At 39.0% G+C, this 14,085-nt stretch overlaps 1 protein-coding gene across 2 annotated transcripts in view; it reads right to left on the bottom strand.

The window, feature by feature from the left end:
* Positions 1-14,085, bottom strand: part of wtip (WT1 interacting protein) — a 31,074-nt gene that overhangs the window by 11,485 nt on the left and 5,504 nt on the right. For both annotated transcript variants that reach the window (XM_023953647.1, XM_023953648.1), the window contains exon 2: positions 9,083-9,184. In XM_023953647.1, the coding sequence (XP_023809415.1) occupies positions 9,083-9,184 (102 nt within the window). The remainder of the gene's footprint in view (positions 1-9,082; positions 9,185-14,085) is intronic.

The following is a 14,085-nucleotide window of genomic DNA, read 5'->3' as shown; positions in this document are numbered from 1 at the left end:
GCTCAATTAATTTGAAAAGGATTCTCAAGCTGTCATAAAAACTGCAAAAGCTGCTTTTTAACCCAAAAATACAATACACAAAAAAAGTCCTGATTTTAAATTATTTATTTTAAGTAAACCAATTTATAAAACATCTGAATGCAGAAAACAAATGACAGCCCAGAAAAACCGTAAATCTGTGAAAGTTAATAAGGATTTTTGTTGTAGATTTAAACATTTTATCATTCAAATTAAACGAGCATTAAACAGCTTATTATTAAAATAACATAAAAATAAGAAAAAAACTAAAGTGGACCTCAGATGGAGCTGAACACTTTGACACTAGAAGGAACGAAAAAGCTACAGAAGTTTCATGCAGAAAACCAAAAAAGCCAGACAAGCATCTCAGTCGTGGAAAAGCTTCCCAGCTTCTCAATATTCACATAAAGAGAGCTTTAGGCCAACAGAAAATCAAGTTATGTTCTTTTAGATAAATATCTTCTGAAATGTTCTCTGTGAGATGCTGCAGAAGGGTTGACCTCTCAATGAAAACAGTTCTCTGAAAGTCAAAAATCATTCCCTTTTTTTCCTCTCATTGAAATTTTTGTTGCGGTTAATTCAATAACTTAAGTCAATCTCCCATGTCGGGACATTTGACTGACCAGGTGGGGCCTGTAGTGGGAGAGGAGTTTGAAGGGTGATTGAAGGTAGAGACACGAACGATTTCAACCTGAACACCTTCCTTCAGGAAACAATGACTTCCAAACTTTACTTTTTACCATTAAACAGCGTCCCAACACAAACTTGAAACCACTGAAGTCCAGAAAAAGGTTCAAGCTTATTTCTTGAGTAAAAAAACAGTTTGGTGAGTCTGATAAATTCTACAGATGATTGAAAAAAAATGAAGCATTATCCTTTATTTAAGTCAAGACAAGTATAAGAGCTTTTATGTTTCTTAGCACTTTTTTTGTTATAAATTTTGGTCTGATAAAAATTTAACATAAGGGGGTATTCAGACGGAAAAAGTCTGTTGTTCCGGACCGAGTCCTCTCAATTAGGTCCGTATCGAGTCCTGAACCTTGCGTTTGATCTGTATTCAGTTTGCCGTCAAGCGGACATTTCTGTTTTGAACTAAAGCTTGTAAACAAAGCCACATGACTAAAGATCTCTTCAGTCATTGGCCAGGAATTACGAGGGCGGGGCAAAGCAACAAAAGCAAAAATGATGGAAGTCTAGGGCTTTGCAATCCTCGTCGGGGTAGTTCACTGATTAAAACGTTATATTTCGCTGACCAATTTTGAACGTCTGTATCAACGTCAGGTACAACTTTTGCTACTTTGGTATTGGTGAGGCATGTATGTAAGCTGACTATGAAGTGTTTATGACATATAGATTGTCGGGAAAACAGTGTGAGAGGCAATGTGTATCATGTTAAAAGCACGGTAGTTTTGATGATCCAGTTGTTCCGCTTCGAGCACGGACTGACTGAGACTGAGAAATCTCAGTGATCCAACAAACTGAGATTACCTCGAAAGATGGGTCTAAGAGCAGTTCCTGGACCCAGACTAGGGTCCGCTTGAGTTTATTCAGACTGAAAATTTGTTCCGGATCATCGGGGGAAACGAACTCTGGTTTACTTTAAGTGGACCAAATGTGTCCAGTCTGAATACGTCCAAAAACGGACCAAATATATTAGTATGTTAACTAACAAACTGTTTTTGATGGGAAACGTAAGATGGTGTTAGCAAAAAAACAAACTAGAGGTAAACAGGTTTAGGGTCAAAAACATCAAATAACAATGTTAAATACATGATGTTCAAAGAGGCAGATAGGAGTTTTAAAAGTGGGAGAAAACCAGATAAACCAATGCTTTCTGCCTTCAGGTTTGAATGCAAAACTAAAGCAGTGTATAAGTATCCTGAGCTTCCACCGACATTTAAGATGTTTTAAGACGATATGTACATAAAGACACATTGGTTCTGCATTTAAACCCAGACGTCTGAGACAACACTGCTCATCCTTGTGTGACTTTGAAACTTAATTCTGTACTTTGCTTTTAATCTTCAATAATTAACAGGGTGTATATATTTTTCCCCAGGCGAACATGTTTCTTCCTGCTTCCCAGTTCTGAGCTTATCCCTGATCACTCCAAACAATCAATCATGCAGTCGCCACACCTCTCCTCCATTAAAGACACTCTATCATCAGCGTAGATCCCAAACAAGGGATGGATTTAGAGCTTTCATCAGGAGTGTCTAACCTGCCAAATGACGGATCAAACATTCGCAGCCTGTTGAGCTGCTGAGGCGGCAATCTTCAGAGCTGCTCAACAGGATCAAACTCAAAATGCTGAAACAGGCCTGAATCATACCGGGTCACATTCCAACAGGAAGTCTTTGTCAACTTCATATTAGTCAGATGCCTGCTGGTGTGTTTCGACACGTGATAACCGTCCTCTCTGTGAGGAAACGTTTATTGTTGCAAGAGTTGTACCGGCAGTGTTGATGACTGAAAGGCCAGACACTACAGTTGGTGTTGTTTTAAATTATCCATGGACCTCCGAGCAGTCCCGCCTGCAATCAGGTTCATTACCTCTGAGCGTTCAGTTAGAGTCTGGCCCTTTCTGCAGCCACACAGAGGAGCTCCCTGCAACGGCTTTCATACCTGCAGGATAACAACGGCTTCGGCGCAGACAAAAACAATGCCTGAGGAGAAGCATTTCAGCATATTTTTATAAAACGTCGACATCAATTGAAAAGCTGCAACCAGACGTTGAGCGTTCTGTTCTAATGCGTCTCCGTCTCTGTTTCATGTCCCTGGCAGAGAAATCAGAGCTCTGGCTAGGCTGTGAGCTCAGATAACGGTCGCGGTTTACTGGGAAAAATACTTTTTTAAGGTACAAAGCTATTTGAATTTAGATTTTTTTCTTTTTCTGATTTAGGGAGGATAGGGACAAACCAAATTCACACAATTATGGCAAAGCACCCAAACTGATGTAACTTCAGTATCACCAACACAGCAGGTGGTAAACAATGTTTTTCCCTTCAACAAGACAAAAATTAAAATTGAATAAAAAGTAGTCCTTTACAGATGTGGTTCAGCCATCAGTGATTCAGCCTCTCATTCACTGTGAATGTGCTGACGTTATCTGGAGCCAAACTGCCATCGTTCAAACAGAGTCACCACCTGGGTTTAACTGAGCAAACAACCAGACCACAGGGACTAAGATAATATAGCTGTAGCAAGTTATTTAACCGTTTACTCAGCTCTTTACCTCTTCAACATCTGTGGGGGACATACCCTACACTCACCAGAGACAAATCTGAAGAGACTGCAGGAGCTATTAATCTGAAACTGAGAACACCAATAAATTTAAGAAAGACTCTATGGAAAAAAAAAAAAAATCAGCTTTGCCAAACGTCTGTTTGCTTGTTTTTAAATCTAAAAAAATGAAAATTAAATGAATCAAAGAGCATTTAATGGATATTTGAATTTCAAAACAGCTGATAAATTAACAAACTCGTCATCTCTGGAATCTCTTGTGTCACCTGCAAGGGCAGTATCATGATAAAACATTGTTACAATTATTCACTTCTGAGTTTAGGAACATTGCATATCTAAAAACACAAGAAGCTAAATATCCTGATTGCTCGGTTTATCCAAGATTATCCTGATGGCACTTTAAAGTCGTGCTCCGATCCTCTTTTGATGTTGTAAAGCGTTCCCAGTGGTCTTTGAATAATGATTATGTGTTGTTTTCCTTTTTTGTGTTTTTTTTTAATGTGTTGTTTTCAAGGGCATAGTTTCTGCAGAGTGGCAGTAGTGCATTAGAGAATCGCCTAAAAACTTGTGGGTGAGATCTATACCATGGAGCAAGCCCGCCCCCCCTTCCCCTCCCTGTTGCTGAGAGCTCAGAGAAGGGAGCTTGTGCCCCACTCAGTACATTTTCTATACCATAATTAAGATCTTTTTCAAACAGTATTTTTTCATCTGCTCCTGATTCACCTAGATTTGCATAAAGTAATACACTCAGAAATGCAGTTTTAAGCTTAATTTTCTTAACATATGAGAAAAATGCCACAAGAACATGTTAAAAACATATTTTTTTATTGGTATGAGTCTTTAAGAGGCCTCAAAATGTATACAAGAGATTCAGGAAGCATTAGCTGTTTACTGATTCAACAGACCTAAATCCCACCAAGAATATTTGGGATGTAAAGAGAAACTTTTATGCCACAAACTGAGTCTTAATGGAACATTAACCTAGTGGAGAAAATGTTTTCTTTTTTCTCAATGTTTAATTTGACTCAAAGTTAAAAATTTCAGCTTAAAAGTCAAATGGAGTCTGCTGTGCCTAAGGAAAAAATAAATTAAAAATCCAACTTAGCACCGTGTGGTCATTTAAACATCTGAGAATTAAGTATTGTAAAAATTAAAAAAAATATTAAACCAAATCCACAAATCTATACAACAAAAACGTAAATCAACTGGGAAAAAGGTTGCAGCTTCATCCTAAGGTGGGAGGAGCAAAACTTTTATTTCAGTCCCGGTTATGAGTCAGTCATCCAGCTTGCCGTTCAGTCAAAATTCAAATAAAGCCTGAACAAAGCAGAAATGTCACATGGAGGCTGTCACAAATAAAACCACATTATTGGTGTGAACATGTCATCTGCCCAACAACCACCTGCAGGCATCACATGTTAATAGCTGACATACCGGAAAACAGTGAGCAAAGAAAACACTAAAAAAGAAGTGTTAGAGCTTTCGTATTTGGCCTCAGCTGCACCTGACTTACTGGTTGTCCTGCGTACGACAGGGAAAGCATGCAGCCTGTTTTTTCCTCTGGTTATTTTTAAACAGCACACTGCCTCCCTGTTGGACAAAGTCGCTCCCGTTCAAATGTGTCTTCTTGTGCCACGACTTCTGCATCAAGCCCCCCATTCTTCAAGAGTAAAACTCTTGGGTCATAAGGGGTGGGGCCTCACAAACCCCATGTGCTCCAAAACAAGGCCCAAATCTTTCTTCTCTTGGATGCGTGTGGATGCACAAGCAGGCGGTTGTTCTCGCCATGCGTGTGCCGTTTAAAGTGTGCCGTGGCAGGCCTGCCCCCTCTGATAAGAAGGTCTGGAACACTTTGTGACCGTGTGATTGAGGTCCTCCAGGGAAGGCTGGCTGAAGTGCTGGTGGGGAGGGTTGCATTCTTGGCCATCTCATGAAAAAAAAAAAAAAAAAGAGTGCAATCATGGGAGTAAGCCAAGAGGAGGGCTCAATTATGCATGGTTAAACAAAGCCCAAGGCTACCAGAGAGCAATGTCTCAGCAAACTCAGCCTCAATGTGGAGCTCCAGACTCCAGGAGGACTCTCGACTGGGCCACCGAGAAAAGGGAACGGAAGAGGAGAAGAAAGAAAAAAAGGAGACCGAAAAACAAACAGGAGACATGAGAAGCCCGCTCCTGATAAATCACTGGGTTTGTGTTATGACAAGTGCAGCCACTTTGAAACTAAACTTCTCACAAGCCTTCAAAACGCTGCTTAAAGCAAAACATTCCCATTCACAAGAGGTCAAACGATAGAATATGTAGTTTAGGTCTCCAATAAACTATCTGGAGAGGCGCGTTGGCTGCTGAAGTCATCAACAAATAGGAGTGCATGGCTCAGAGCATGACCTGCTGGCTAAATGTGGCCACAATTTTTCAGATAAAACCAGCAAAAATTCTCAGGAGGCTGCCGGGTTCCCACAGAGCCAAAAGCATCCACCTTTCTTTTTAAAACCAAAAGTCCAAACTTCCTTTGCTTCAGCAAATCAAGCAGGTTTCTGCAAGTATCTTACAGACGATTTAGGAGAAAAAAGTTCCTCCGTCCGGACTGGAGATCTTTTTCTCCTCAGAAAACCCACCACGCACAGCAATTGGACACTCAGCGTCTGGCCCCTCTTTCTCCTAAATCACAATAAACAGTGGAGTCTGTGGCTTTGGTTACATGTAAATTATAGGCACCTCTTCCAGAGCCGGAGGGGTCGTGGTGGAGGATCGGTGTCCATGAACACAACACAAATGAATAGAACCTGGCTAAAAGCCTCCCTCTCCACATCATCTTCTCGTTTCCCCAGGAAATGGGAGAGGGGGTCTGGAGTCAGGTGACTAGGGGATGGGGGAATCCGGAAACATGGATGGACGTACAGACCATCCATACTGTACTTGTCCCTCAATCACGGATTTAATCGCAGTCCTATAGATCGAATATTGTCTTTGTGCCAGAGAGCTGTCTGGATGATTTCGGCCAGAAGGTTTTCGGGAGCAGCAGAGGTGTAGATCCGGACTGTAACATAAGCTCTACTGTGATTTTTCAACAAAAGGGAGGCTTTGAGGATGACGGCTGCTGCCCGGGAGCGTGATTCCAGCCTGAAACATCACACTAAGGAGGTCTGACTGACTCCTCTCTCTGTATCTAAAATATGCAAGACATGACATCTCTTAAATGTGGACTTTTCTGAACACTTTGTGACTCGACCCCTGAAAGAATGCAGAGCAAAAGCTTCACGATGCCTCAATGATGGAGGAGCGTGTCCGCACGACAGACTGAATGAAAGTTGTTTTCTAAAAAGCTTTAAAGACGCAGTTTGATGAAAAATTTGTTTTTGACATGTTCTTGCGACATTTTTGTCATGATTGAGGACATAACAAGAAAATTAAGATTAATTTCATTGTGATGAATTCACGTAGACACACCTAGATCCATGTACATCTGGCCTCTGGCTCAAAACTGTACGGCTGGATTCTGCTCCCCGGGATCTGTAAGCTAGCGTGACAACATGTGAACAGAGAGCTCTCGGCAACAGGGAGAGGAAGGGAGGCAGGGTTGCTCCATGGCAACAGTCCGGCTCAAAACTCAGAGGTGAATTTTTAATGAACTAATGCTGCTCTGCAGAAACCATGTCATGGAAAACTGGGAATGCTTTTAATCAAAAGATAATTGGAGTGGGTCTTTAAAGCAGAAGTTAATGTGGTATTCGTTACTCAACTTTCACAAAGAAGAAAAAGTAGTATTTGTGGTCTGGTTTTTGAAAACACATTTATGAAAAATATCAGTTTCTGTGGTTTTAAAAGCAGTGATAAGAGCCGTTGGCCCATTGAGGAAGGGAATTGTCTGGATCAACAATAGTTCACAGTTATCCATCACAAAGACACACCTGGTGAGGCCATATAACCAGTTTTCTTACTAATTAAAGAAACTTGACGCCAAAATAATTAAAAGTTTTCTTTAAGTATATTTTTTCCTGTTTATAAAGTTGGTTTAGTTCATGGCGTTATTTAAATTTAGTTTATTCAAGTTTGTATGCACCTAAACCCCATCAAGATACTGACAGAGACTTTGCAATCATCTTTTTCTACAAATTATTTTTTGTTTTAGGCTTGTCGGCACGTTAGACATAGTTTTCCTGCAGCATTATCCACTTTCAAGCAAGCATAGGAAGCCTAACGTTTGACTCTTGAACACCTAAAGGTATGCTGAGGAGTTCACGGTCAACTTGATGACCCAGCGCCTAAGTCTTTCTGATAAAAACAGGCCTGAATCCCTCCTGTTTGTGCTGATATGCAGAGTTTGATTTTTGCCAAAAGTGATGATGTGCACCGCAGCCAAACAGACATCTCCCCTTCAGTCTTTGAATGTTTGAGGTTTATTCATTAGCAGCAGAATTAAGCAGCTATTTCTTTTTTGAAGAATATGTGTAATTTTATTCTGAAATTCATTTGAAAGGAATTTTAAGCCATCATTTTTTAGTTTTAACATGGAGATTCAAATTTCTTTTCACCCAATTCTGCTTTGCCTGGTCTGATATTGATCTTGGAGTGACGTCTATTCCTAAACACAGCAGATGTTTGGGATGATTCATTTGAAGAAAGATCTTTAAAAAAAAACAACCTTTAAGCCCAGAAACCAAACAAAGGTTTCTCCAAGTTTCACTTATTTGATTCAAGGCAGCAGCCTGAACAAACTTCTGATCAGGTGATTCAGTTTCATATCAATGGTTCTTATTAGAACTAAATGTGATCTGCCTGTTATCTTGGTTTATCTCAGAAGTTATATTTTTAAATCTCAAATTTACTAAAACAAAGAAATAGGAAAGACGATTCCTTTGTAAGATTTCACTGCTGAAATACTGAATCCTGTTTGATTGGCAATTTATGATTCACTATTGATTTCATTTTCCAAATTACCTTTCAAAACGAATTATTTTGGTAATTCTTCTTTCACTTTCGTCATTTACATAACCTGAACAAAGGTGGACCTTAACAAGTAAAATAGAGAATTCTTAAATTAAAAACAAACAAAAAATAACTTTTAGCCACAAAAGGAAACTCGATTAATAGATCAGATGAATCAAAATGGGTTTTTTTAAGCAAAGATTGATTTGATATCGATTATACTTCCTGGTTGTTACCATCTTGACAGGATGTGATGTCATAGACCCGAGCCTTTTGAAAATGGGTAAGAAAAAAAAAAGAAAATGGGCCAGAAAATGGCACTTAGTGGTTATTGAATCCAATTTGATAGAGGTTCCAGAGCTGAAAATGCAACTAATTTGTGTGCATAAAATAAAATAAAATAAGATAAGAATGCACCCCCTGTAAAAATATCATTAATAAAAATAGATTAAAAAAAATAAGATTTAATCTGAGTTGTAAATATGTTTACTCATATAAAACTGAATGGTTTTCCTTGTTGGGAATGGGGACTGACTTGCGTTCACCTGTGTCTGTACTTTAATGACTAGTTTTCAGATGCGCTTCCGCCTGGAAGTCAAGGGCTTTTATTCCTTGAAAAATAAATTTGCTTTATTTAGACAGCATGCCCACTATAAGTTTGAGAAATCATCATGCCATATAAATCCAGTAAATACACACCAGGAAACTCACAAGGAGAAACAATGCAGTAAGAAAGAGGTTTAAATTTATAAAGTATGATTCAGACTTAAATCTTGCAGAAGAAAAAAGGGGAAATTTCTCGTCTTTATTTCTGATTTCTTATTTTTTCTGCATGCTATTGAACTTTCACACACCAGAAGGCTGTGGCTGATTTTGCAGGTAGCTGTTGTACTCACCACACGAGCAGCAGGTGAAGCAGTTTGTGTGATAGAGGTTCCCCATGGCCTGACAAGCCTGGCTGGCCCCGTACACGCCCTTCCCACATTTGATGCAGATACCTGTCGGAGACAATGGGGTCAGTAGAGGACTGCGGTGCGAAGCAACAGGTTCAGCTGAAGGTTTAAAACAACACAAAAGAAGGAAAAACCTGAAATATTGTGGAAACAAGGATGAACATTTCTTGTTCCACCAAAGGAAGCAGTCAATTTCTATTTTTTTTTACACTTTTTCCAATTACAGGAGACATTAATAAGCCTTTGACTCGGCGTCCGATCCTCGTTAAAACAAATTAAAACAGATGAAAAGCTGAGAGATTTGCTTGAAAAAAGGTGAAAGAAAGCCGGCTCAAACACCAAAGTTAAAGCAATAATTTATCAAAGCTGTTGCATTCCCACGACACACTCCACATTTTGTCATTTCTACACATTACATCATACTTTTTAAAAGGCAGGCAGGCAGGCAGGCAGGCTGCTTCTGGAAAGATGAAGTGTTGATCCATTGAAACACAGTGGATGTGAAGAGTTTGTCAGGAGAGAAAAACTGGATTAAACACAAAGTGAGGATTTTTAAACCTTCCGAGACTCCGTTTAGGCTGTTCATCAACCTAAATCTCTTCAGTGGGCAGGAGTCAATGTCTTCTCACAACAAACATATGCTTAGGATTAATAATAGCTGCTGTTGCAACAAAGTAGTACACTGCAAACTAGATCAGGTTTTAAAATGTTTTAGCTTCTCTTTGGTCTGCACCTTTCCAAGCTTTTCTCCAAATCAGCAAAGTCAAGAATTCTTTGTCTTATTAAGAGCTGGTATTCAGAAGTCAAAATCATTTTGCTCTCTTTGACAATTGAAAAACTTGATTTACTTAGTCATCATGGAAACAAAAATGTATTTATTTTTTTGAAGAATAAGTCCCACTTTTAGATTTTAGGAGGATATATTAAGAAGGGCCACTGATTTTATTCTCATTTACATTTTATTCTTAATTGAGTTATTGGTGTTTATTACACTATTTTTTTGTCACAGTAATCAATAATAAACTATGATAAGGTACATAAAAACTAAAAAAAATACAAACTATGTGCTTAGAACTACCAAAAACACTTTTTATTGGGCTGTATAACAGTCAGTTTTAAGCAAATCTAACAGCTTCACTGTTCACAGCTTTACTTATATTTTTCATTTTTGAAGGATTGTTTCTAGGTTTTAATATCTTCTTGTTAAATAAAAACGACTTTCTGCACACACATTTTACTACTTTCAATTCATGTTTTTCCTTAAGATTTGTGTGTTTTTTTGTCCTATTTTATGGTACCAGTACATATATTTGCAGTGTAGGTCAGGAAGGTCAGAAGCTGTGAGTGAACAAACTCACATGACTTTTTTTCTGGAAATGTTACAAACCTTTAAGTTTATTTTTAATTTTTCATGTTAGATCATGTCAAATGTTTTCAGTTTGATCAGTGTTCAAATAAAACTGACTGAAAGTTATGTGTGGATCAACCCACTGAAGGAAAGCCCATCTATCCGCCGGTACGTGACAACCCGATGCCAACTTCAGTTAAGGAAAAAAGCAAAACAACAACAGCGGGGGAAAAAAGATTTGATCCACAGCATCAGCAGAAGACCTGAACTCTCTCTCACACAAGACAACCTCCACTGAGGTCACATTCCTGAGTGAGAGCAGGGTCAAAGCCTGGATGGGGTGAGTCTCGGGTCGCGGTGCCCACAGGACGCAGAATCCCACAAAATCCAGACACGACCTGCACAGCAGCACGCCTCATACCCCAGATAACTCACAACGTTTGTTTAACAGGGATCACAGCTCACCTGTAAACCTAAATGTGTTCATCGGTGTTGTACATAAAACAGCATTTAAAAAAAAAAAGATAAAGGTCTAATTTAATTGGGCTCTGAAATTAGTCAAAACAAGTAGCAGAGAGAACGATGTGCATCGCTTTGTGGAACCCAAAACAGTTTCTGATGCTTTAATTGTGAAAAACCACAGACACGGTGGAGACTGCCTTTGAGCTTCATGTATCAAAGAATACACAGAGGCCACTGAAGCACTGCACAGGCTGCAGCTTCAGAACAGTTCTTACAGTAGATGCAGTGACTGTGATCTGAGGTGAAAACACACAAAGTGCTGGCAGAAAGCTGTGCTCTTACTCAAACATCAAAAAAAGGAAGTCCTTGTGACGCACATTGCACAAAAGATAGACAAAAAAAATAATCAACATTTAATGAGGAATTCTGATGCTCCAAGACACAATAAAGGTCTGTTTGATCACCTAAAGCTTCTCCAGACGTGACCACAAAGAACACACATTTCAGGACAAACTCAACACCAGACAAAGCTGTTTATCCAACACCCATTTGTGGAGGGAAATGATATTTGATTGTGGTTCCTAGTTGGGTTTTTTTTACAATTACTTGTTAATATTTAGAAGTTAAATGTCAGCTGTATCACCTAGTAGAGGGGTCTGCAACCTGCGGTTCCAGAGCCTCATGGCTCTTTTACCCACCTCTGTTGCTCTCACGGTAAAGAAAAATAAAAAATATTTCCACTTTTAAAAAGTAACTGTTTAGTAAAAATTAGTCAATAAAAAAAAAGAACCTTAAACTTTATTCAACTCATTCATGAACAGTTGAGGGACTACGCATCACAAGTCAAACTCAAACGTTTTGGACAGAATTTTGTGCGCCGTGTTCCACGAGAATCAATCGGAGGTCATAAGCACAATCAGAATTAAGGCGCAGCGGATTGTAAGGCAGGTTTTTATTTCATGACATAAATGCAAATAAGTGTCTTTTTTTTTCTAGAGGGTGAAGACTTTGTGGGTTGCTGACAGTGAGAAATCCTCCCAAATGTCTCTCTGAGTGTTGAAAGTTGCAGACCCCTGACCTAGTACATGCAAACCATAACACAATACAGCGAGAGGTAAACTGACTTCCAGTGACATCTTCATTGCACTTTCAGAGGCTTGTTAGCTGCTAAAAACTGTTATCTTTAGCTCCACCTCATTACTCACATTCCTGCAAGGAGGAGGCGGCGAACCTCAGATGAAAGACAACGATGAATAGTTTCTTCATCTTCATTTGGCTCAAAGCTAAACCTAATTACAGTCGCACAAAAACAAGGCCGTGCAGCAAAGTTTGGCCGGGACGGTCAGCTTCCTTCTGAGACGCAGATCCATGCCAAAGCAGTGTCAGCGTGCAGCCCACTAATTTGTGACTGCACACAGTTCAGGCTTGTGCTGTGTTGAAAGGGGTATGTACATCCTCCCAAATTTATTCCTGAGAAAGTACCTGACTGAAAAGTCAAAGCTGACACAGAAGTGTTCAGCTGAGCTGCTCAGATTAATGGTTTTTTGTCAAACTGATGACGGGTGTTTCATTCAGCACTTTTTTTTCCCTCTTTAGGATGATGTCCGACACATTGAAGCTCACGTCTATCAGTAAATAAATAAAATATAAACATTTTCCTTCCTAGAAGCCAAGATTTCAACTATCTTTCAGATGAAAGAGTAGCTCCTTTCCATCAATTCTTTTTATTTGAGTCCTTTCTGAACATTTCTCTGAAGGACGGAGTCCATTTTCATCCTACCTTTAGGTAAATAACTCAATAATTTGCAAAGTCCCAAAAATATATTTCTTAAACAGTCAGGCTCTAAATTGAACTGAAAATGGGTTAAAAATTTCTTAAGATGAACAGGTTTTCAGGCTTAAAAAACATTACTCAATATCATTACTAACGGTCCAAAAAGAAAAACCTCTGACAGCAAAAACATAAAATGAGAGCTGCCTAAGGCTTTTGGACAGTACTGAGAGGAAGAGCAGTCAGACTCTAACCTGGTTTGTTTTGTTGATAAAAAAAAAATCCAGGGAACGGCCGAATGAGTGGACAGAAAAGTGCTCTGAAGATGAACAAATTCTCAAGAATTAAATGCGTGGAAAAAAAGTTAAAGTCCTAGTAGCTGCCACACACCTGGGTGTGCAAAATTTGTTCTCTGCATTTGACCCATCCCCTGGGGGAGCGGTGAGCTGCAGACACAGCCGTGCTCTGGAACCATTTGGAGGCTTAACCCCCCAATCCAACCCTTCCAACCCTGAGTGTCAAGGGTTCCATTTTTAAAGGGGCAGCATTGGGTCCCATTTTTAAAGTCTTTGGTATGACTTTGCCTGGGTTTGAACTCACGACCTTCCAGTTGCAGGGCAGACACCCTAACCACAAGACCACTGAGCTAGAAAAGGCTCCTATGACCAAAGAAACTTCAAAACAAATGTTTCTTAAGACAGTCTAAAGCACATGTGTCAAACTCAAGGCCCACGGGCCAAATCTGGCCCTGCATATCATTTTGTGAGCATAAAAGTTTTTAATTTCTAAAAATAAAAATGTTTTTAGTTGATTACATATTATTTATGTGTAGCTGCTGTTGTAATTGTTCAATATTTGCAGGTCTTTTTGTGTATGCAGACAAATGGTTGTCATCAAACCATCAGTTGGATGGAAGGCAGTGTGCAGCCTTTTTTGTAAAATGTTACACATGTGTTACATGTTCTTTCTAACTCAGTTTTATGTGATTTTTCTTTATTCACTTGGACAGTTTGATCCTTCATTACTGGAGTTATGTGGGTTTTAATAAGCAGACAAAATTTAAAAGGATTTATGCTACAGTAAAAAGCAAAAATATATATTTTTTTATGAAACTGTAATTGTCACAAGTTATAATAAATAAAGAATAAGTTATTTAACGTTACGGAATAGTTTCATTTATTTTTCATTAAATGTAGTTTAATGAAATGTAGTTACATGTAGTTACATATAAGTTATGTCTGGCCCTTTGAGGACAGCCGCTATGCTGATGTGGCCCTCAGTGAAAATGAGTTTGATCGAAGGTTTCGATCAAAGAGCAAAAAAATAAAAGCTGGTTTGGGCAAATGGACAGAAGGTTGAAGAACT

This window comes from Oryzias latipes, chromosome 3 (assembly GCF_002234675.1).
Source record: "Oryzias latipes chromosome 3, ASM223467v1".
Taxonomy (NCBI): Eukaryota; Metazoa; Chordata; class Actinopteri; order Beloniformes; family Adrianichthyidae; genus Oryzias; species Oryzias latipes.
Note: the sequence above shows the minus strand (reverse complement) of the source record. Positions and strands in the feature narration are given on the sequence as shown.